The following is a 23659-nucleotide window of genomic DNA, read 5'->3' on the forward strand; positions in this document are numbered from 1 at the left end:
CAGGGTCTTGAACTCTTTCTGTAGCCCAGGCCAGCCTTGAATCTGTGATCTTTCTGCCTCAGTCTCCCAAGCAGCTGGAAACACAGGCCTGTGCTACCAAGGCAGGCCTGAGATGTTACCTGGTGTTTGTTACCTGGGAAAAGGAACCCAAGGTTTGGCTTGCCATGGGGATAAGTTATGTGTAAAACAGGAGGCCCCTCTCTGCCGGACTGCCAGTGCTGGGTGCCAGAGGGGGCAGGGCCCGTGGCACATTCCCTTTAATTCTTCGAGGCAGGCAGAACTAGCCAGTAAGGGAAGCCTGAGGTTCCATCATTGTCAAGGTCACTCATCAGATGGAGGCCAGAGGCTGGACCCAACCCCAGGCTGACCCCTCCAAAGTCCCTCTGTCCCATGACACTGGGCTTCTGTGGCCCTGCTACTCCGCAGCCAGGCTGTTCTTCCCAGTCCGAGAAGGGAAAGGCAGTATGACCAGAGCCCAGCACCTCTAGCGTAAGTCAGGATGCTAGGGGAGAAACACATTAAGAGTGTTTGATGCCCTCTCTTGTATTTTTACCACATCTTAGAAAAATAGAGATTTGCAGCCAGGCGGTGGCGGCGCACACCTTTAATCCCAGCACGCAGGAGGCAGGGGCAGGTGGATCTCTGCGAGTTCAAGGCCAGCCTAGGCTACAGAGTGAGTTCCAGGAAAGGCGCCAAAGCTACACAGAGAAACTCTGTCTTGGGGGGGAGGGGAGAAAAAAAGGAAAAAAAAAAAGAAAAAGAATGATTTGCTTTAAATGTTTTTTATTAAAAACTGTACCAGTTGATGAGGGAGAGGATATTTACACATGTATACACGTAAAGAACAAAAAAGCCAAATATTATGTACAGGTTAAAAAATAATGGTCCCCATTCCTCTCCTGAAGGCAGAATGCCCAGACCCCAGGGCAACCAAACTGGGGGTGAATGAAATGCTACATCTCACTGGGTCTCCCCTGTCAGTTCCTGTGGACCCAGAGATGGGGTGGACCATCTGTAGAAAGAGGGGCAGTGCAAGCCTGGGGCCGCATACCTCATAGCACCTTGGCCAAAGCTAGGCATGTATGGAAGAGCCCAGCTTTGTTCTGCTGTTCCCGCGAGCCTCTGTCCCGTAGGCCTGCAGCTAGCTCACAGGAACCCCAGGAAACGCAGAACGCCTGTGGGTCCACCCTGTCCTACCAGGGTATCAGGCCAGGATAGCCTGCCTCCAACGGTCCTCATCTTCATAGAGCCACAGTTTGTCCCACCAGGAGGATGGTGGTCACCGTACTGACTCCTCAAAGTCCTGCAGCGCCGTGAGGACTGGCGGCTTTGGCTACTCCAGGTACCTGTACCCCACTCCCTTTCAAGTCCCCAGAAAGGAAAGCTCTCGTTGGAGCACTGTTCTCCTAGCTGACCAGGATGGTCAGAGTGACTTCACTGCCTAGTTCCTGGAAAGCTTGGGGCAGACAGGGGCCTGGCTAGACTGTCTCCCATACCCACTCCCCGCCATTCTCAGGGTTGGGCTTGGGTCTGTGGCTGGGGCTGCAAGGCAGGCCAGCTGGGCCTCTCCAGGCCCTGGCAACAAGCTCTGCCACATAGCTCTGGACACAGCCCATCCCTTGGGGCCTGAGGGAGGTCACCGGGAGGTGATCTTTTTCCACCTCTGATTGAGCAAGACAAGGCCACTGGGGACAACCGCACAGCACAGCCAGACTTTGAGACAGAGACACAGGGCCAGGCGGAGAGCCCCCACCCCCACCCCCTGCCCCAGCCTCACTGGGGAGTCAGTAACTGGATGGGAGGATGCTCCTTTCCAGATCTGCTCACTGGCTTCTAGAAATGCCTACTGGGAATTGTGAATTAGGAGAGCAGTTTGGCCTCTGAACATTGGGCTTGTGTCCCTCTAGGGCATTTCTATTCTGAGTTTTCCAGCCTCTCCCCCACCCCCATCCTCAGCACACCACAAAAGCCCACTGCCTTCAGCTGGTTACAGGTCATCACACAGGTCAGACTTTCCCTCCCTCTAAATCTGAACCTCCGCTCCTCACTAGAGACAGCCAGGCTCCTGGAATTGGAGAGAGGCAATGGGGAGGGGCTGGCTGTCCTGGAGCTGGACTGGGAGACTATAAAGCCAATTCACAAGGCAGACATCACTGGCCAATTAAAGCAACCAGCCAGGGGGAACCTCTGCCTCTTGGGGCTGGGCTGCCAGCTACCTCCTAGGGCTCGCAGTGGTGGTGCTGGGGGCGGGGCGGAGGGCTGTGTTCCTGTTTATTTATATTTTACAGTCCCAGGGATCCATCCAAGGGTCTTTTGACTGCTAGGCAAGCACTCTACTATTGGTCTTCAACCCCAGCCTGGATTCGAGTTGGAGGAAGATAAAAGAGGCTTTAAATTTCACCCTGGCTCGCCCAAGTTAGTGAGTTTGGTCCTGGCTAGGTCCAAAGTGGAGGCAGTGCATTCCAACCAGCTTCCACCTGGCCCCAGACTCAATGTTCAGGTCAAACTCTGGGCTCAGTTCTCAGGACAGACCACAGGGCACCCAGCCTGTGCCTGGCAAGGTCTCTGAAGCTGACCTCTGCGCCCTGGCACAGACAGATATAAAGTCTGCTAAGAGGTTTTAAAGATGACTTATGTACATGGTTCTGTAGGGGGGGTGGCACACATATACCACAGCACATGTGCCAAGCACATACCAGAAGCCTGCCTGTCGTAGCCTTGATCCAGAAAAGAGGAGGACCACATATGTCCCACACACATCAAAACTGCATGGGAGAGAAATAGGAAGGCTGGGCTTCACAATGGTAAGTGTGCCCCAGAACCAGTCTTCATACTCATTAGTTAGGTCCCTTCTCCTTGCAAACAGGAACCCACCTTCTTAGCAGACGAACCATGGTATACACCCTGAGAAAATGATTGTGGCCAAGAAGAGGTAATATCTCCAGATCATCTGAGCAGAAAGACACAAAGGCTTATACACGTATTTTGAGGTCCTTCGAAGGCAGGACCGTTGTGAGTGCATACGGTACCTTTGTGTAAATTAGGAAAGACATCCCTAACTGTGAGCAGATCAGCCCCACATCAGGACATACAGCCCCGAGAGCAGAGCACAGGCCGGACTTCAGCCTCTGTGATCCCCTCATACCCCTGTGCAGTGGAAATCCTGTCCAACTGCACACCCAGGACTGAAGACACCACCACTCCCTCTCTGCAGAAATGAGAGTTACTGGGCTTGTTCAACTTGAGTCTGCTCTGAGTTCCTCCTCCAAATTCCTTGAATGACCCTGGAGTCTTCTTTGCTCGGGGAAGCCATCTTTCCTTTGAACCCTGTCTTTAGCACCAATGTCTTTCCTTACAGAGAGAAGGATTATGACTTGATTTCCAGGTTAGGAGATGCCCTGTGAGGAAGGCCAGCCGCTTTCAGTCCCCTCCCTGAGTGCTGCAGCAGGGAGAGAAGTTCAGAGGCAGCTGAGATCCCGCTGGGCTCAAGAACTCTCTCTTCCGGCCTCGCGGGAAGCTGAAGGAAGGTAGGAAATGCGTCCCCAGCTCTGCGGGTTCCGTGATCTAGACGCTGCCGTCTGTTACTTCCAAGGTCACTTTTCAGCTGACAAAGCCATGTCCTAGCTTCTTCCGGTATCCCACTAGGTACGAAAAAAGGAATGGGGATAAGGGGGAGGAGGTACACGTTTCCAAGGAAACCAAGAGGTCTAGGCTCCCCTGGGGCTGACTGATCAGTGGGGCGGCTGCTCCATTCCCACGCCCCCTGCGAATCCACCCCGTCTCAGAGTGCTGCTGCCAAGGTGGGTGTCCAATCCAATCCAGCAGTTGGCAGGGTCTTTGGAAGACAACCGACAGAGGCACAGGCCGCTGGGCCCAACGCGATGGTGACCGACTTCTTGGCTCACACACGGCTGACCCCCAGGCAGCAAAGGCGGCAGTAGTTTGCACCCTGGGACCAATCAAGGGGCTTCCATGTGGGACCAAGTCAGACTTGAGACCTATCAAGCTTGACTCCATTTTGAGGCACCTTTGAGAGGTTCTTGGAGAAGTCCAACCCTCCCTGAGGTCTTCTGGAGGTGACAGGGTCTGGGTAACAATCCCTGAGCCCATGCGGTGGGCACTGGCAGTGCCAAGTGGGAACCCAGACATAGGGCTGGCTAGCCAAGGCATCGCTGTTCTCAGCCAGGAAGCCCCTGGCCAAGGTCCTGGTGGGTTAAAGCTGTGTTTCCATCAGGCATGAGGGAAGGCTGACACATTTGGTGGTTCTGGGGGGGTCTAACCTGGCCTCCTATTTCCTAACCGGCTCCAGCAGGAAAGCCTCAGTCCACTTCCTGGAGAACATCACCATCGCCAGAGTCTCAGGAGCCCCACCAGCAGACACAGCCGCCTGTCCTCCAACAGTGTTTGACAAAGACCCCCGTTCCCAGTGGGGGTTCTGAACAGAGGAGAAGATCCCACTGGGGTATGTTATATGTACACACAGGGAAAAGAACTGAAAATAACAAAACTCGACCAGACAGTGTCCGTCCTCCCAGATGACTGTCCTGTTCCAGACTGCGTTCCTGGGGCTCCATCCAACAAGGGCCACCCAGCCTCACCAGGGACCCGCCCCTTCCCTGTTTTCTTCTCTGTTCAAGGCCAGGTTTTGCAGGAAGAGGAAGACCTGCCACCACGCTCGGTCTCGGTTCTGCTGGTGCTGTAAGGGAAAGAGATGACCGTTAGGTGCCAGGCACCAGCTGAGAGCGCGGGCTCCTTCCTGGATCCCAAACAAGCTTCCGTTGCCAGACCTCAGACTGGCACCGTTTTTGTCATCCGGCCAACTGGGGGGACACGGGACAAAACTCCAAAGACAACTGGTGTTCGGGAATTAAAAACACTAGGCGGGGCTGTGTGGACTGTGACGGGAGGATCGGACTTTCTCCCCTGCTCGCAGGATTTTTCCAGAGTTTAGCCAAGTACTGCTTTTAATCAGATTGGCTCCTGAGCACACACACACCCCCCCACCCCAAACTCAGCTGCATGAACAACAATCTTGCTTGAGCGAGAAAGACAAGAGTCCCTCCCTCTCCCCCATTCCAAAGGAACACAGAGAACAAGAGAGGGAAAGGGGGGGGGGAGCCTCCATCTGCAAGTGATTTGACACTGTGAAGGTCACAGGGTTAATCTTCAATTTAAACCACACTGCTGAGGCAGCAAAAATCTGATTTCATCCAGTACAAACACACACAGAGACATGCACACACACACACACACACACACACACACACACACACACACACACTCACACACGTATGAGAGAGCCTGCCTCACCCCCCCCCCTTCAGCATCCCCGGCTCTAGGCTGCCCTTTTTATGGCCGCTTTTGACAGTAAGCCATAAATAATCCCTCTTGGCGCTCTTTCCTACTCACTGGAGCCAATTAAACGTTAAGCAAGAACACACTTGAAAACAAAACAAAAACAAAGAATGCACACCAGCTCTGGAGGTTATCCCAGGTCCCGCCGTCAAGCTGGGAAGCTAGGGGGCAAAGGTCAGAGGTCAGGAGCACCCAGGTTGCTGGCTGCTGTCCCTGTCCACACAGGTACCATTTCCCGGAGGCCCACAGCGGCCTGAAGGGATGAGGAGTGCTGGAAGAGGAGGTCTTTGTTCTCTCCTTGGCTGCCAGGGGAGGAGGACAGGCTGGGGCCTCTCCGCGGGGTTCTTAGTGGACAGGGGAATAAAAACCTAGTGTGCAGAAAGGGGGCCAGCACAGGCTGGATTTAGATTCCTTCAGTGGCCCAGTCAGCAAGCAGGTTTATGTGAAGTGTCTGGGGGTGTGGGGCGATCCTCTCGGCTGTCTTTAACCACAACCACCAGCCCCCACCAGGTAACTCCTACTCACACGGGAGAAGGGTAAGACAAGCAGGTCCTGCGCCCAGGTTTCCTGGACTCCTGGTGCTTCCAAGCTCCATCCAGCAGCCTCAGGTTTCCCCCAGGGAACCAAGTCGGCTGTGGGTCCCCTCCCCACCGCCACAAAGAGAAAGAGGGTGTCCCACTAAGGTTGACACAGACTACCCCCCATCCACGGCCATGTGTCCAAGCGAGTGAGTCGCGGGCACAGTGCCCGCCAAGGGAGGAAGCAGGGTGTGCCACAGAGAAGCCTGGCAGAAGGTGCTGGGGAGACGCATGGCTTCCTGGTGTTTTGTAAACAAAGATGAGTAAAAAAGAGGAAACACGAGGCTTAACAAAGTCTGGTTCCAGCAGAGCAGCCTGAACTTCAGCTGCAAGGCTAGAGACCCAGGCCGGCGGCAGCTGGGAGGACTCCCGCCACCATGCCTCCCAGCTGCCGGGTCCCCCCAGCTGCTGCCCACAACAGGTGCAAAGGTCATGAGTAGAACAGGAGACCCCGGGAAAAGACAGGTCCCTGGAGAGGCCAGTCTGCCGGCATTGTGACTCGCCTCAGGTACCTGTTTGAAAAAGCCAAGTGACAATACCAACTATGATTTCCAACAGTAATAGAAACAGACTGTGGTGGTCCCATACGGAGCACTCTACAGTCCTTCTTCTTCTTCTTCTTCTTCTTCTTCTTCTTCTTCTTCTTCTTCTTCTTCTTCTTCTTCTTCTTCTTCTTCTTCTTCTTTTTTTATTTGAGATTTTTCTACTCATTTTACATACCAACCACAGATTCCCCTGTCCTCCCTCCTCCCGCGCCCCCCCCCCCGCCTTTTCCCCCCAACCCACCCTTCATTCCCACCTCTTCCAAGGTAAGATCTCCCATGGGGAGTCAGCAGAGCCTAGTACATTCAGTTGAGGCAGGTCCAAGCCCCTCCTCCAGGCAGTGGGATGGGGACCTGTCCCTAGTGCATGAGCCGGCTTTCTGGAGCCTAGTGTCTATGGCGAGACTCTAGGCGCAGCCTTGGTGCGGTCCTGCTTCTTAAGGTGTGGTTCCCCAGGACAGCAGCCTCAGCACCATCAGGGATGCTCAATAGAAATGCGGACCCCTCGACTCAGAGTGTGCGCTTTCAACAAGATCCCCAGAATTCTGAGGTTCAAGGCACAGTAGAGAATAAAAAGCATTCTTCTATTTATGTTAAGACCCATCGCCTCCCTACGCCCTCTGGAATGGGTCTGTATTATCATGCCCAGAACTAAAGATCTAATCCAGTCATCACATGGCTAGTAAGGGGCAGGGACCGGCTAGAACCCAGAGCCATATCCCTACTTCAGATCACTGTGCATCATGTGCCACCAGCCGTCTCTCGCCGTGACAGAGAAGAGCTGCCATCTGTCCTTTAGTACATCATCTCAACATAGCAGGATGGCTAAGGAAGGAGACCATGATTCTACGATCCAGTGCCCGCACCAGCCTGCACTGTATGCCTTGGTTTCTCCCAAATCCTCTCGATGGAGGTCATTTGCTCAGACCCCCAGGTCCTTTGGGAGTGAGACAAGGAAACAATCTCACCCCATCATTTAGAGTCAGAGAAGCATGTGTGAGCTGGTGAGTGGTCAGTCAGGGGGGAGGAAGACTTTTGAGGGCTGGGGACAAGCATGAGTGTGGATGGTGGCACACACAGGCCAGCGCCGTGCCTTTGTCCCGAGTTTTCAGGGCTCGCGACCTAGCAAGAAGGCGCTAAGGGAGCTAGTTAGACCCTCGGATCAGGAATCAGTCGGGCTTTAGGCTGGATCTCTCGCTCCCTGTTTGTGAAAACTCACACTGGTGTTATATTAGATCTATAACTTCCAAACCCAACCATGTCACAAGACACAGTGTCCCAGCCCCACCCACACCAACAAGGTCAGACTGTCCAGGGAAGGGGCCCAGGAATTTACATGCTGAACAAACTCCATTAGTAACAGTCTAAAAATCAGAAGAGGCAGACAGGCTGGATATCTCGGTGGTTAAAAGTGTATACTGCCCTTGCAGAGGGCTGAAGTTTGGTTTCCAGCACCCACATCAGTGGCTCACAACCACCTCTAACTCTAGCTCCAGGAGACCTGATGCTGTGGTTTCCAAGGGCTCTTGCATCCCCGTGCACATAATGCCTCCCCCCCCCACCACCACATAAACACACTGTGGTGGTTTGAAAGAAAATGGCCCCCAAGGGGAGTAGCACTATTAGGAGGTGTGGTCTTGTTGGAGGAAGTGTGTCACTGTGGGGGCGGGCTTTGAGGTCTCTTTTGCTCAAGCTTCCCTCAGTGTGACAGTCAGTCTACTTCCTGCTGCCTTCTGGTCAAGATGTAGCCAACACCACCTCTGCCTGCACACCGCCATGCTCCCCACCATGATGATGACAGACTGAACCTCTGAAACTGTAAGTGAGCCACCCCTAATGAAATGTTTTCTTTATAAAAGTTGCTGTGGTCGTGGTGTCTCTTTGTAGCCATAAAAACCCTAACTAAGACACACACATAATTAAAAATAATGAAAATAATATATATTTTTTTTTAATCAGAAGGGGGCTGGGAATGAAGCTCAGTGGTAGACCACTTGCCCAGCACACAAGGAGGTCCTGGGTTCAATCCCCACAAAAATAAAAGGAAGAAAGAAAGGAAGGAAAAAAGGAAGAAAGAAAGGAAGGAAGGTCGGTCAGAAGGAAAATTTAAATATTCCTTGTAAAAACATCATAAAATACAAGCAATTACAGGGGAGGATATCAAAGCTACTACTGATCCTATAAACCTAGAAGAAAGCACTGCACAGTGTGGCACCTTCTTCAATGCCTTTTAACCTCTTTCCAGCCTACAATGTCTTACCCTGGTGGCCACACCAGAGGTGGATCCTGCCAGGTACTTCTGCAGCAGCCAGGCCACAGACTGCCTTCTGGAAACCACGGAGGTACTTTCCAACCCCAAGGAGTTTGTGACCACAATTGCCTTCAGGAGTGCAGCACCGTGCCAAGGGCTCAGCAGAGCCTGAGCAGGCCTGGACACTGGCTGGGGAGGGCTGGCAGCCCGTCCCTGGGACCCTGAGCACTCCCAGGACATAAACCGAGCCTGCAATACTGCGCTCAGGTTTCTCCCACACACCCAAAATGGAAAGCAAGCTCCCACACACCAAGAGTCAAAGAGTAGCCTGATTACAAGGAGTAACAACAAACAAAATATTTCTACAAGTCAAACAAAAGAGACTAATGAGAAAGGAAAGAAAAAGGACTTGAAAGGAAGCCAGAGAGAGAGAAACTGTGAGGAAGGAAGTCAGCCTCTACCAAACAGGATGAAGGATACAAAGACACCAAAAACAACAGAGAGCACCGGTCCTTCCAAAGGAGGGAGAGGGAAGGGGGACCTCTGAGTCTCAGGCACCCTGCCAGGCACTCAGCATATAATCTATCACTGAGGGCCAACTCCTGGAACAGGGCCCAGTTCCCCCAGGCTGGGCATGTGTGCCTCAGCCTGGGAGCTCCCAGAAACCACAAAGAGTGACCCAAAGATGAGAGACTGGGAAGGGGGAATGAAATACCCCAAAGCCTTCCCACTCACCAAGCTTTAAACCCAAGGGTGGAAGGAAAGAATAGAAAATGTTCAAGGGGCTGACTAAATGACTCAGCAGGTAAGGGTGCTTGCCACCAAGCCTGATAGTCTGAGTTCAAGTCCTAGAACCCACAGGGCATGACAACAAATGCCTTTAATCCCAGCACTCAGGAGACAGAGACAGGTGGATCTCTGCATGCCTGGTTTATACAGCAAGTTACAGAGACAGAGACAGAGACAGAGACAGGTGGATCTCTGCATGCCTGGTTTATACAGCAAGTTCCAGAGAAAGAGACAGAGACAGAGACAGGTGGATCTCTGCATGCCTGGTTTATACAGCAAGTTCCAGAGACAGAGACAGAGACAGGTGGATCTCTGCATGCATGGTTTATACAGCAAGTTACAGAGAAAGAGACAGAGACAGGTGGATCTCTGTGTGCCTGGTTTATACAGCAAGTTCCAGAGACAGAGACAGGTGGATCGCTGCATGCCTGGTTCACACAGCAAGTTCCAGAGTCAGAGACAGAGACAGGTGGATCTCTGCATGCCTGGTTCACACAGCAAGTTCCAGAGACAGAGGCAGAGACAGGTGGGTCTCTGCATGCCTGGTTTATACAGCAAGTTCCAGGCCAGCGAGGGCTGTCTCAGAACAAACAAAAAACCTAGAATCCACAGTGGAAGGAGAGAGTCCTGCTCTCTGACCTCCACTGCACACATAAGCAAAACCCAAACATTTCAAAAAGAAAAAAGAAAGCTGACAGAGCATGAGTAACCCCAGAGCCCAGCCAGGGGTCAGTCTCTCTTCCCTGCTGTGGCCGAGGAGGGGCATACATCACGGACAAGCATTTCAGTCCCGACTGTGAACAAGGCACTGCAGCTGAATGTTTGGCGGCCCGTCCTGTGTAGTGGGGTAGCTGGACGACACTGTGGGTTCCCAGCCTGTGCACATGGGACTGACGGCAGAAGAGTCAGTCCTGAAAGGCGACACGTCCATCCAAGGCCAGGAATACCTGGTCTGCCCCGGGTGAAAAGATGCCCTTTATGTGATAGAGTCAGCCTCTTGTCTGGGAGAGGCCAAAAAGTAAAGAGAGAAAAGAGAGAGGGAGAGAGAAAAAGCGAAATCTAGCTGGCTGTGGTACCTGACACAGTTAGATGACACCAATCAAACTCTGTTGGGTCCCCCAGGGCCTCCGCATTAAGCACAAAGCGTGCTCCCGGCCCTCCCTGGATAAGAATCTCCCTCTGCCTCTCCCAGTCCAGATTCAGTTCTGTCCTCTGGGGGCTTCATGTGTCTGTCACCAGTGTTCCAGAAGCTCCGGCAGAGCTAAAGTCACCCAAAGGATCAGAAGAGCTTTTCAAAAGACCTAACACTCGAAAAGCAAATTTACCAAACAGCAATTTGTACCATCACAGACACAAGTGTTTTCATATCTCTTCAGCTGGTCACCAGGACAGGTGGGTATTACCAACCTTGTTTTACAGACAGGGAAGCAAGGTCTCCCCAAAATCACCCTATGCAAGTCTGATGAGTTAATTCAAGCCCCTGGCTTCTGAATCCCAAGCTGTTCTTTTAAAAAAGAGAGGAAAGGAGGGAGGGAAAGAGGGAGGGGAGGAGAGAAAAGGCCTAGAAAGGTTAAGAGTGCTTGTTCTTGCAGAAGACCTGGGTTCAATTCCCAGCACCTACATGCCAGCTCATAACCAGCTCCAGGGGACCTGCTGCCCTCTTCTGGCCTCTGAGGGCAGCAGGTGGACACATATGTGGTATATAGACATACATGCAGGCAAAACACCCATACAAGTTGATAGAAGAAACCCATTTATTTATTTACAGTGCTAAGGGCGAAACATAGTGCCTTGGGCATGTTAGGCAAGTACTCGACCTCTGAGTTGCCTCCCTGGTCCTACAGAACTTTTCCCCCCTTAATATATTGCAGTGTTGGGACTGGAGAGATGGCTCAGTAAGATTAAGAACAATGGCTGCTTTTCCAGAGGACCTGGGTTTAATTCCCAGCACCCACGTGGCAGCTCACACCTGTCTGTAACTCCAGTCACAGGGGATCTGACACCTTCACACAGACGTATATCTAGGCAAAAATACCAAGAACATAAAATACACACACATACACACACACACACATATATATGTATATATATGTACACACACACACACACACACACACACTGCAGTGTCAACCAGGCATGGTGGTGCAGACCTTTGATCTCTGAGTTCAAGACCAGCCTAGTCTACAGAGCTAGCTCCAGGACAACCAGGGCTACAAAAAGAAGGACTGCACAGGGAAGGCCAGCCTGGTCTACAGAGTTAGTTCCTGGACAACCAGGGCTGCACAGGGAAACCCTGTCTTGGAAAAAAAGTTCTCAGTGTTTACTCACATTATGCAAATAGTATTACCTGTGCAAAGAGAACCATTGCCGAACTGCTCCCCTAGAATGCTTAAAGACATTGTTTCCAGATCATTAACTGTTCAGAAAGGATGATGTGGACCAGAAAACAAGAGGACTTTCAGAGGCAGAGCTAACTGGAGATCAAACAGAACTAGAGACTGATTGAAATTAGGACTTCAGACCATGTTTTAAAACCACCCTCATTTACTTCAAAACGCAGACTTGCAGGGTCTCTGTCACAGAAGGATCTGCACACAGCCCCTTCTCGTTCTCCCATCGGACTAGGAGACCACCCAGGCCCAGGCTGAAGGGAAGAGCCTGTGGCTGAGAGCAGAGACAATGATAAGGCAACCTTAGGAAAATTCCACTCTGCACAAGTTGGGAAGATGTTTTTGCTAAAGCCATTGAGGTTCTATGGAGCCCAGAGAGCTAAGAGTTATGAGGGATAAAAAGGTGGTTCAGAATAATCTTGTTCTCACTTCTTTTACAGTCTACTGAGGAAGAAGGCAAGAGAACAGAATCAAGGACCATGAGTCGGACTGGTTAGGTGATAAATGACAGCTCCAGCGTGTCCTTGCCCTCTGGACAAGAAGCAGGAATGGTGGGGTGGGAAGAGCATGGTTTTACAATCAACCCAAACGTCCCAACTCTGCAGCCACTAACAGAGGAACTTAGGCACGGTGCTCTGCTTCTGTGAGCCTGTGCTCTCCAAAATAGGAACAGTGGGTCTGGAAGTTCAAGGCTGCGCTGAGGATTAAAGGAGAAACTCTACATTCGCCCTCGGGCCTGGTGGCAGCACCCAGCAGCTTGGGCACATTCTGCTGGTGAGCCTGCCCCTGCCTCACAAGCACCGGCTCCTGCCCAGATGCATGCATGCCTTGGGACAGGCCAGCCTTCCTATTTTGAGAGGGCTCACAGTAGCCAGAGGCTGCTGGGCTCAGGTTTCAAGGCTCTCACGCTAACTTGGGGTCTGACACCCAGAGGGTCATCCAGGGACCCAGGGAGGCCCTGCCCTGCCCAGACACCCCATGATTAGCAACATAGCAAAATGGAAAAGGAAAGAAAGACTCCTCGCCAAGGGCTTTCTCAGCACAGGCATCGGTACGAACAGGATATCAGGGCTGCCAAAGCAAAGCCAACTCTTCTCCAAGGAAGAAAGGGCAGCCTAGAACAGCCACTTCTTGGCTGGAGGCTGGCAGGGCTTCCTCTGACACAGCTGGAAGTCACTGGGGGTCAAGTGGCTAGGCAGGAGACAGTGCGGTGGAACCCTACCCACGAGCCGACCTCCACAGCCTGGAGGTCGAAACTCCTGACTCCCTCACCCAGCTCCCGCGGGGTGTCTCAGTTTCCCTCTATCTCAGACCAGCTCCGTGAGGCCACGGGGGGCAAGGCCTGAAGAGTTCTGGAGGGAAGCGGTTGTGTGTCAGTCGCTGAGGAGGCAGACAGGGAGGAGACCAGGAGGGGCAGGCCAGCAGGTTGGGAGGGTACACAGCTATGGAGACCTGAAGCCCCAGGCTCAGTCTCAAGTTGGAGCTTTTGCAGCTGGCTCTTCTTTGTCTGTCTGGGGTCAGTCTGCTGGGCAGGACAAGGCAGACTGGGCAAGGACAAGGCTTGGAGCCCTCCTCTCAGTACACAGGAGGGCTGTTCTTGCTTTGGTCATGGAATGTGCCCTCTTGACTTGCCAGGCATGGATCAAAAGGCAAACCGGGCACTTTTCTTTATGCTTCTTTGTGCTTCCTCCAATCCTGTCTTCCCACCCCCTCCTCCCCCCTGCCACCCCGAAAACACACCAAAGCTAACTGCCATCCCCACGGCCTGCCTTGGTGGGCAGGGAGGGATGAACTGCCCGGAACTAGAAGGCCTTCTCTTGGAAGAAAGAACAGTCAGGTGCAGAGTGTGTGGGGAACTCGGCCTCCAGTCTGCCACGCTGATGACTCAGAAGCTAAATATAGCGAGTGATATAAACAGAGCCAGCCACAGAGCAAACACAGGGCCCCCAAGCCCCGGCACAGGCTCTCACGAACACGGAGCTCTCGGCGACCCCTCCCCCAAGCACTGTCCTGATAGACCTCCTAGCCCTGGGATAGAAGATGGTTTCCTAGGGGGGCACTCTAGGACAAATCTCTGGGGCCCCTGCACCGGGCTGTTCTCTCTAGAGCCTGAGTGACCTCATTAGCCATGGTCTCTGCTCCAGAAAAACCACTCACCAACATGGAGAGCATCCTAAGGGTCAGAAAGCAGTCAGGGACTCCCAGAACAAAGAATCCAGGATGCTGGGCAGAGATCCAGATGCTAGGTGATGAACCATGCAAACGCCAGTCTGGGTACAACTTCCCAAAGAGCACCCCAAGAATTATAAAGTCAGGTCCAAGCAAAATCCCAAATTCCTGGTGTATGTGTGCACACACTCGGTAAGCTTCCTACCACTGATCTATTCCTTGTTTCCTGTGTGAGACAGGGTCTTACTAAGCTGGCCTGGTGGTCCCTAAACCTGTGATCCTCCTGCCTTGCTCCAGCCTTGCTGATAGCATGTGCTCATCTCTCCAGGCTATCATAGTTTCTTGTTTTTGTTTTTTTGCAGTCCTGAGCTTCAAAGCCAGGGCCTCCAGGCTGCTACGCAAGCCTCTAGTGCCCACCTGAGCTACAAGCCCTGGCCAATAGTGCTTTTATTACAGTTCCCAAAGGCTTTGCACAGCAACCTTGCAAGGTCAGCTTTGGAGCCTGAGGTCCGGACCAGGAAAATGATTCGCGGAGAAACACAGCTTGGGTAAGTGGCAGGAAGGTGATTCTTCCCAGACCTGCTTGAAAGTCCCCCATCCTTCCTTTGATATTACAAATGAAGATGGTTTCAAACAAGGGCTTGAAAGTTTTCTTAGATTTCATTTTCTAAAATATCGAATTACAAGCCGGGCCTTTAATCCCAGCACTTGGGAGGCAGAGGCAGGCAGATCTCTGTGAGTTCCAGGCCAGCCTGGTCTACAGAGTGAGTTCCAGGAAAGGTGCAAAGCTACACAGAGAAACCCTGTCTCGAAAAAACAAAACAAACAAACAAACAAATAAATAAATAAATATATCGAATTACTATTTAGGGAATTTCTAAATCTACTTTTTTTTTTTTTCTGAATGGAGCCACTCCTGGGCCTAGTAAGGGAAAGAAAATTCCAACATAAAGAACCCTAACCCACTTGTTCACTTATTCAAGGGCCCACAGTAGCTTTTTACTTATTTATTTGTTTGTTTGTTTATCTATCTATTTATTTATATTTGAGCTTCTCAACACAGTCTAGAAATATCCCTTCAGACCCGGCCACAGAGAAGGAAAGAAGGTACCAACTATCCTTAGGCCCACGCTGGCTGGAGGAGTCACTCACAGAGAACACAGAGAAACAGAGGCTCCGACCTTCTGACCAGGGCAGCTGTGAGTTTGTCAGGAACTGAATCTGACCCTCCCCCTCCCCCTCCACAGAGAAACTGGAGGGGTCACCCTCTCAGAACCCAAACCTAAGTGCATCCCTCTCAAAGAGGTATTAGAGATCCCTGCGGCAGCCTGCCAGCCAAAAGGAACAGAACGGGAGCCTCCCACTGCCCCAGCAGAGAAAGATGGAAAAGATTTCCTTTAAACTGGACCCAGTGATGCATGCCTGTAATCCCGGAACTCGGGGAGACTGAAGCCAGTTTAAGTTAAATAGCAAGACCCTGTCGCACCTACCCAACACCAAAAGGAAGGAAGAAGGAGGGGGAGGGAGGAAAGAGGAGAGGAGAGAGAGGAGGGAGGGACCTTTTACCTCCATTCACATCACCTCCAACTTTCTCAGTTTCAGAAACCCAAGGAACTAGCGGCGAATGCACCCGATGATGTTTGCCTATAGACTCTTGCCCAGGAACCCAGAGGAGCCACTCTGAACCAGCCACTTGGGAATCAGGTTAGTCTTCCACCTCGACACACTTTTCAGGAAATATGGTGAGATAACAAATGGCGTAGAAATGGGTATAAGGAATGTGGCCAACATAAACCATCACCCAGGACAGTTTGAAACCTGCTGCCCTGGGACCACAACTGATACATCTGCCGGCATGCCATCCTATATCTTTGTCATGTCCCACATCTCCCTGTGCAGGAAATGGAGAAAGTAAGAGGAATAATAATAACAACTGGGGGACTAGAGGGAGAACTCAGTTGGCGGAGTGCTTGCCTAGCATACAGGAAGCCATGGGTTTGGTCCCCAGCTCCACAAAAATCGAGCATAGTGGTCCAAATCTGCAATCTCAGCACTTAAGAAGTGGATCATAAGATAAAGGTCATCCTCAGCTACGTAGTGAGTTCATGGCCAGCCTGGCCTAAGACTATTAATGTTACATAATAACATTAATAATAATAATAACAACTGAAATCTATTACAAGGACTAAAGGGCAACTAACACTCTCATGTAATTCTCCTTCCAACCTCTTGGGGGCGCTCCGGATGAGATGCTAGCACCTCATCTAGAACTGACCTGTGCCCTCAAAGAAGCAACCCTAAACTGGGAGAAAGGTATCAGTCAGTGAAGAGCGGGGGACATTGTTGCACTGTTGCGGAATAGAATATTAGTTTAACTATGTAAAGATGCATTGCATCTGTTTATGCTGTATTTATTTAACTGTGTAAAGATGTGTTGCTGTCTCCCCTTGCCTGCCTAAGGCACCTGATTGGTCTAATAAAAAGCTGAATGGCCAATAACTAGGCAGAGGAGGGATAGGCGGGGATGGCGGGCAGAGAGAAAAGGGGGGGTGCCAGCTGGGGCCCAGCCCACCAGACTTGGGCACAGAGGAAGCAGGAAAGCAGGATGGACAGTCTGTAGATGAGGTAAAGGAGCCTGGGGCAGCACATAGATGAATAGAAATGGGTTAGTGTAAAAAAAAAAAAAAAAACCCAAAAAACAAAAAACACCCTAGCTAGAAACAAGCCTAAAGCTAAGGGCAAGCATTCATAATTAATAAGAAGTCTCTGTGTCATGATGTGGGCGCTGGGCAGTCCAAGAAATCCTGCTACAGGAGAGCTCAGGATAGGGTCTCCTCCTGAACTTTGGTCCAGCAGCAAGGAGGCCTCTAGCCTGGTCTCCAGTATGTCAGGGCTCACTAACGGACAGGGGACTATCCTGGGAAAGAGCTGCTGAGAGAGGCCAGATTAGTGTGAATGAAGAAAGAACGTCTTCCAGATGTGCTCTAGGTGAGGCTAAAGGCCACTGTCTTCCCATCCGTGCCAGTATTATGACCAAACGCCACAAGCCGGGCTGAGCCACAGACCTGTGCATCCAAGGCGGATGACCTGGGAAGGAAGGAGGAGGCCAAGAGACTGAAAGCAGGAATCAGAAGGAGTCCATACACGGACCGCAGGGGACTCGCTAAGCCACGTCTGTACAGTGTAACCACAGAGGGGATGAGGACTGTGCCTGGGCCCCAGCAATTAGCCAGGCTGCCTTATAACCTAATCACAGGGCCACCCTCTTTCCAAATCACTGAAGGGCTGGGGAAAACCATCAGAAATAACTGTGGCCCCAGACTCCCTGACAGAGAAGTATACCAATAGCACCCTGTGGCCTGTTCTCAAGGTCAATGTCCTCTACCCACTGCTGCTGGCAATGATTTGCTCCCAAGTCAAAGATATTACTACCAATAACTGTTCTGGTCATCTGAAGTTACCCATCTAATCCCAGGTTGTGCCAGCCATGATAGTTATTTGTTCTGTGATCTACACACACACACACACACACACACACACACACACACACACACACACACTGCCAGGATAGGAACACAGTCCTACAGGTAGAGATTGTGTTCATACACACACACACACACACACACACACACACACACACACACACTGCCAGGATAGGAACACAGTCCTATAGGTAGAGATTGTGTTCATTTCCCAGTGTTGTGGCTTTGCCAGGTAGTATCTGTACCACCAGCAAGGATCCAGCTTCAGGCTCCGCCTCTGCCTTGGCAGCGATCCAAAAAGCCAGCCTGTCTGGCAAGGGTTAAGCACCTGGGGGCCGGCGCAGACGGTGGCTGGGCTGTGGAGCAGGACAGCCTCCCATCCATGGCACCGCGGGCTCCAGCACGAGCCTGCCAGCCGCCGCCTTTGTTGATGGACTCTGCCACATGCTCGGCTGACACGCGATGCTCCGCCCTGGCGGGGCTGGTGCCAGGCTGCCGGCCAAGCACCAGGCAGAGCGCCCCGCCGCCGCTCGCAGGTCTGGGGAGACTCTGAGGTACAATCTCCAGAGTCCTGGGCCTGGGTTCCCAGACACAGACAGTGAGGAGTGGCTCTCCAGCTGGAAAGTGTCAGGTTTCAACCGGTTCCACCACTTTCCCCCACTCAGGCCCCATCTCGGGACTGATTACCGGTTTCCCACTGTTCCTCAGCCAGGCACACCCCCAACTGCTCAGTTTCACTTCAGCGTTCTACAAGAGACAAGCCCCCAACTTGGGTCTGGGGAGTTTGTCCAACCAGACTGCGGGAAGCCATCCCATGGGCAGGGAGGGATCGCGGGGTATCTCCCACCTCTTGTGAAGCTACGTAGGCAGCTGGAACTCTCAAGGACATGAGTACTCAACTAATTGTGTCTACCCAGTCCATCACAACGACAGTAGCCAAGGCCAAAACTCTGAAACATAGCCTGAGGCCTGGCAACTCTTGGGTTACTTACAAGAGGACAAAGGCAAGCCCTGGCTTCCCAGCGCCAACAGCCTCAAGCCCCCCCCCCCCCCAATGCCCCCAAACCCTCAGTGCCTACTTGTTGTATATGAAGCCGATGAAACTGGTCTGCAATGCACTGAAGCTTTCTGGCGATCTGTACCTCTGCCCGATGCTGCCACTGTCCTTCAGGGGGCTGCTCCCCAAGGGGCAAGCCTGCCGGGAAACTGGCAGGGAGCGGAAGCCTGTAGCCGGCATTGCCTGCAAAGACAGAGGATCCACATCTCAGCATTTCCTACCCCTACCCTACCTTCTCCATTGTCAACCCTTTCTGGCCAAGACCTGGAGTTGCTGGTAAATCTTAGGATAGAAGGAAGAGGAAGCAGCCTGCCTGCCTTTACCAGGGCATTCTGCCAAGCTCGGAGAGCTGCCCAAGAATAGAAAAGTTAGTACAAGGGCTGAGAGTGTAGCTTAGATGTAGCTGAATAGTTAGCACATTCGAGGGTTCTCTCTCTCTCTCTCTCTCTCTCTCTCTCTCTCTCTCTCTCTCTCTCTCTCACACACACACACACACACACACACACACACACACACACACACACACACTTTTCCTGGAAAAACAGAAAAAAATATAGAGCCTGCCTTCTCCTCCACGCTCAGTCCCACGGCATAGCGCAGGGTGCTAACGTGTACAATGAACACGCCAATCTTCTGTCATTTATCAAGCTACACTTGACCTCCATGTATATTATTCATGTAGTGGCAGGTTGAAGCTGTTCTCTGGTTCCTGAGTTGAGTAAAGCAGACAGAGAAAAGAAAAACAAAAACAAACAAACAACCCCAAAAGTGTCTTCATTTTTCTAGTACGGTTAGGGAAAGCTGGGCTCAGCCCTCAACGATCAGAGCAGCAGCAGAAAAGCCAGTGAGAAGACTCCTGAGGCCCCACAGAGCAGCCAAGCCGGCTCACCGAGTGCGGGCCCCAGAATGGCCGCTGGGGGCGCCTGCCACCTCCTGCCTCCTCCCTCTTCCAGCCCGCAGCAGGCCTCATCCAGCTTCTCAGACTCCCGCCAGAACTGCTTTTCCAGAAGTGCCCTATGGGCAAGCAGTTTCCCTCTGAGATTAACTGCAGCGGCTTCTCAGTCTGCTCCCGAGGACACAGCAGGATGACCTCTGAACCTCTACCCCCCCTCCACAGGCCAGTGTGCTAAAAGAAGAAAACAGACCGAGTGTCTAATCCTGCCCTTTTGCCAGAGGAGGGCATATTCCTCATAAAACAAACCATTTAAGCCCACAAATGAAGGGGTCGTGTCTGATTTAGCCTTGGACACAGCCCCTCTGCTGGCACTGAGCCCAGGCAGGCCCAACCGCTTTCTCCAGTTCCTCTTCCAAGCACAGAAAGTCCCAAGTGACAACTCAAAGCCACCTTCTGTCTTCAGGAACCTTCCCTATAAGAACTGGCTGGGCTTCTCCCTGAGTGTCAACAGTGACGCTTAACACTCCCTTCCCCTTCGTGAAAGACAAATCAGCACCCGGCCCCAAAGGCAGAGTCACTGAGAAGACAGAGGATGTGACAGGAGACTGCATGGACCCAAGGATCCCTCCAGGGAGAAACGGAAAGAACAAAGGAATTTGTCCTTGGGGGGGCAAGCACAGGTGGAGAAGGTTGAAAGTTGATCGATCGATCGCCCTGGCCGTTCAGTCTGGGGAAGGAAGTAGTAACGAGCAGGTTTGGGAAGGGAAAGTCCCCTCATTTCCCCCAATGTCTAAGGCTAAGAGCACTCACCGTAAAAGAGTCTCTGGGGTTCCTCTGTCACCCCACAAGGCAGCATAACACCCTGGCTTGGGGAAGCTGGGCTGAGGGTCTGGGTGGCCTTGTCTTCCTGGCTTATGGGCCGGAGCCCAGGACCACAGCAATGAGTGAGAGGGAAGAGCTGGAGCCGGCTGAGGGGGCAGTCCAGCTGGCTCTGGGCAAACAGGTCGGCAGAGAGCAAGCTCCCAGGTTGTGTCCCTGGCTCCCCATCCTCTGGCTGGAACACATCATCTTCCAGCTCCTCCACACACTGCGGTGGCTCCATCTCTCCTGTCAGAGAACAATGGAGGCATGTGGGATGCCCGCCTACTGAGGCCAGACCAAGGGTTCCCCTCCCTCCATCCTTCCCCACTCTTCTCATTTGAGGGAACCACGACAGCTCCCGACCATACACAACCTCGGTAATAAGACACTGCCAAGGGTGATGTTCGCCCCTAAAATGTGGGCTACCCCAATGGTCAGGGCCCTTCCATACATCCTCCCGGTACCCACCAGAGCCGTCTTTTCCCACCTCCTCCGACCTAGGCTGGTCACAAAGTTTGACACTGAGGGCAGTAAGCAAGAGGTGGGGTCAGGTGCTACCGCGGGGTTCCTGGGAAAGTATAAGGAAGACTGGCCTCCGTAAGTGACTGTGGGGGCCCGGGAGGGGACAATGGCTGACTGTACAAAGTGTTCACAACACACATATGCATACACACACACACACACACACACACACACACACACACCCTAAGGAGGAACCTCCAAGCTCTCGCCTAAGTCTGAGCCGATCTCCAGGCTCAGCAGCAAAAACAAAAGCCAGCCATTGTAGAGCGGCCAGGTTCCCTCCGAACGTGCTTGGCCCCACCCCAGCGCACATCTCCACCCCCCTCCTTGCACAACACAACAAACAGGCTCTGTGGTGTGGGGAGAGTGTCCTGGAACCGGGGACCTAAGTTAGTTAGTCACTCGAGCTGCCTAACTCAGCTCTCTCCCAGAGAAGCAGAGCTGTCTGCCTGCCCACCACAGGTTCATCGTGAGGGCTGGATCGGCCTCTAAGCAAGGCGTCCAGCTAACTCTACCCACTCATCTCCATGACTTCAAATTCTCATCCACTCCGCCTCCCATTCCTGCCAGAGCTGAACCTGAGGTAGGTGCAAGGTGCCTCACAGAAGGAAGTGAAATTCAGCCCTCTTGCTGTGCTTTCTCACTGCCTACCACGGCGGGGCTGTTTCTTAGTGTTAAGTTCCTCTCGCTCCACCTGACGGCTCATGAAATTCTGCACTTGGACTCACCCAGCAGCCTGAGCTTCCAAGCGTGCCCCTGGGGCAACCAGAAGCATCAGCAAGCACCTGAATCGTCAAGGCAATGCAAAAACAAATTTTGTCATCTTCGGACTCTGCTAGAGAATCCCAGGAGTTCAGACACCCCAGTGTCTTGCCTTTGAAAGACAAGTCAAGTAGTTTGTGGGTTTTAAAAGAAATCTTAAAAAAAAAAAAAAAAAAAAAAACCACTTTGTCTTTAAAGAAATCTGTTGAGTTCAGAAACCTTCCTTTTCTAAATGCGAGCGATCTCTCCACCTCATCCCATCCCTGAGCTATCTGTGGTCTTATCTCTGCTCTCTTCCCTGGAGAATGATGCCGTGCCCGCAAGGATGGCAAAGCAGACATCTTTGGATATTGTTCCAATTGGTAAGGGGGAACTCCAGCTTATCAGCAACAGAAAAATCAAGTTTCCAGATAAAAGGACCAAGAGCTGTCACCTAGCAGGGGGTTCTTCTGTCCTTCGCCCCTCTCTGCAGGCTGGCGATCCCGACCAAAGTAGGGACCCTCCAGAGCCAATCACAAGTAGGAGTCATTGTCTTGGTGTTTCTTTTGATGCCTATCACTCCCCTCCCCCTCCCAGCAAAGCCCCAAAGTTCAACCCTTGCCTTGACTGGACAGTGGGGGAGGTGCAGCCAGAGGGTGTGACTCTGAAAACGCGGAGACCCCCCCCCCCACTCTGCACAAGATCTGCAGGTGGCTCTCCGGTTCGTGTGAGCCTCCGAGAGGTTCTGGGCAAAGACAAATGTAAACTGGGGGAAAGTAGAGACCTTCAGCTTCTCTGAGCTAAAGTGGTAATGTCCAGACTGGTAGGAAGAGAGCATTTCCTGAGAGCACAGCCAGGGAACGCTTTATTCCTAGCAAAGGGATTAAAGTCCGCTGGAGCCATCCCAGAGCCTCGGAGCTCCAACTGGGATGCTCAATTAAAACCCCTCCTCTTCTTAGGAGATGGCACTAGCCAGATACCTTGAACCTCAATAGTGGCTAAGATCTCAGAACACACGCGCGCACACACGCGCGCACACACACCTGGGTGACTCCAGGACAGAGTCTCTGCCTCCGAGTCGTGATGCCAGGGCTCTGCGCCAGGGTCCAGGGTGACGAGCGCTCGGGGGGCTTGGCGCCCACACTCGATAGGGAAGGAGGGGGCAAACTCCAGCTGTTAAGAAGAGGACCCTTCAGACTACGCAGGGAGGCCAAATGCACCACAACTCATGGCCCCACCCCAGAGTCAGACCCGGAGACCAGAGCGTTCCGGGCGCTTGGCCGCGTACCCCAGGGTCACTGGCCCACCTACCCTCAACTCCGAGTTCCAAATGTTTCCCGAAAGCCCCGCTTGGAACAGCAAGCCCAAATTTGTGCTTTGCACCCCGTTCCCATATCCCAGCACCCCAACTCCTTATGGTCACCCCAGATGCCCGCAATCCACACCCTTCCCGGGCCCCCATGCGCCGCGCGACTCCGCTCCCCACTTCCCGGAGGAGGTACGATCCAACTCCGCCTGGCCCCCGGCCGCCCGGGCGCTCACCGGGCTGCGGCGGGAGGCGGTGGTACGAGCTAGGGCAGCGGCTGCTGCAGGCGCGAGCTGGCGCGAGAGGAGGCCACGGCGCACCGCGCGGTATTGTTTCCAAAATACGCCCGCTCCGGGCATCCCGCAAACAGCTGATGAGGCCCCGCCCCTCCTCGCGTCACTCCAAACATTGACCAATGACAAGTGGAGCTCCAAGTCTCAGGCTGGGCAGCTGCCAGGGACGGTCACTAATGTACGAACCTTCCCTTGGAAACACTATAAGGGGCCGAGCGCATTTCTGACCTTCGCCAGAAGCGCAATTGCAGCGTAGTTTCGGGTGAGGATTCGGTTCCTAAGGCAGGCCTCAGAAGCACCAGAGAGTCCCTGGGTTCTCCACTAGGTGGGGGGACAGGGCGCCCAAGTGACTTTTGTCTACTTGGAAATGGGCTGAAGAATTATTGCGGGGCTTCTAGAAAGCCGGCTCAGGAGAAGGCTGGGAGCTT

At 52.7% G+C, this 23659-nt stretch overlaps 1 protein-coding gene across 2 annotated transcripts; it reads right to left on the reverse strand.

Annotated features, from left to right (window-relative positions):
- Positions 1–766: 766 nt before the first annotated feature.
- Positions 767–23297, reverse strand: Bmf (Bcl2 modifying factor). 2 transcript variants are annotated; one of them, XM_028888078.2, is made up of 5 exons: positions 23175–23297; positions 22676–22805; positions 20319–20615; positions 18636–18796; positions 767–4696 (listed from the first exon to the last, which is right to left on the reverse strand). In XM_028888078.2, exons 1-5 carry the CDS (start codon positions 23295–23297, stop codon positions 4595–4597), a joined length of 813 nt encoding a protein of 270 aa, XP_028743911.1. In that variant the 3' UTR covers positions 767–4594. The 2 variants fall into 2 exon arrangements, with proteins under 2 accessions (XP_028743911.1, XP_037061005.1); XM_037205110.1 differs by lacking the exon at positions 22676–22805 and having other exon boundaries at positions 23175–23247.
- Positions 23298–23659: the final 362 nt, after the last annotated feature.

Source organism: Peromyscus leucopus, chromosome 4, assembly GCF_004664715.2.
Source record: "Peromyscus leucopus breed LL Stock chromosome 4, UCI_PerLeu_2.1, whole genome shotgun sequence".
NCBI lineage: Eukaryota > Metazoa > Chordata > Mammalia > Rodentia > Cricetidae > Peromyscus > Peromyscus leucopus.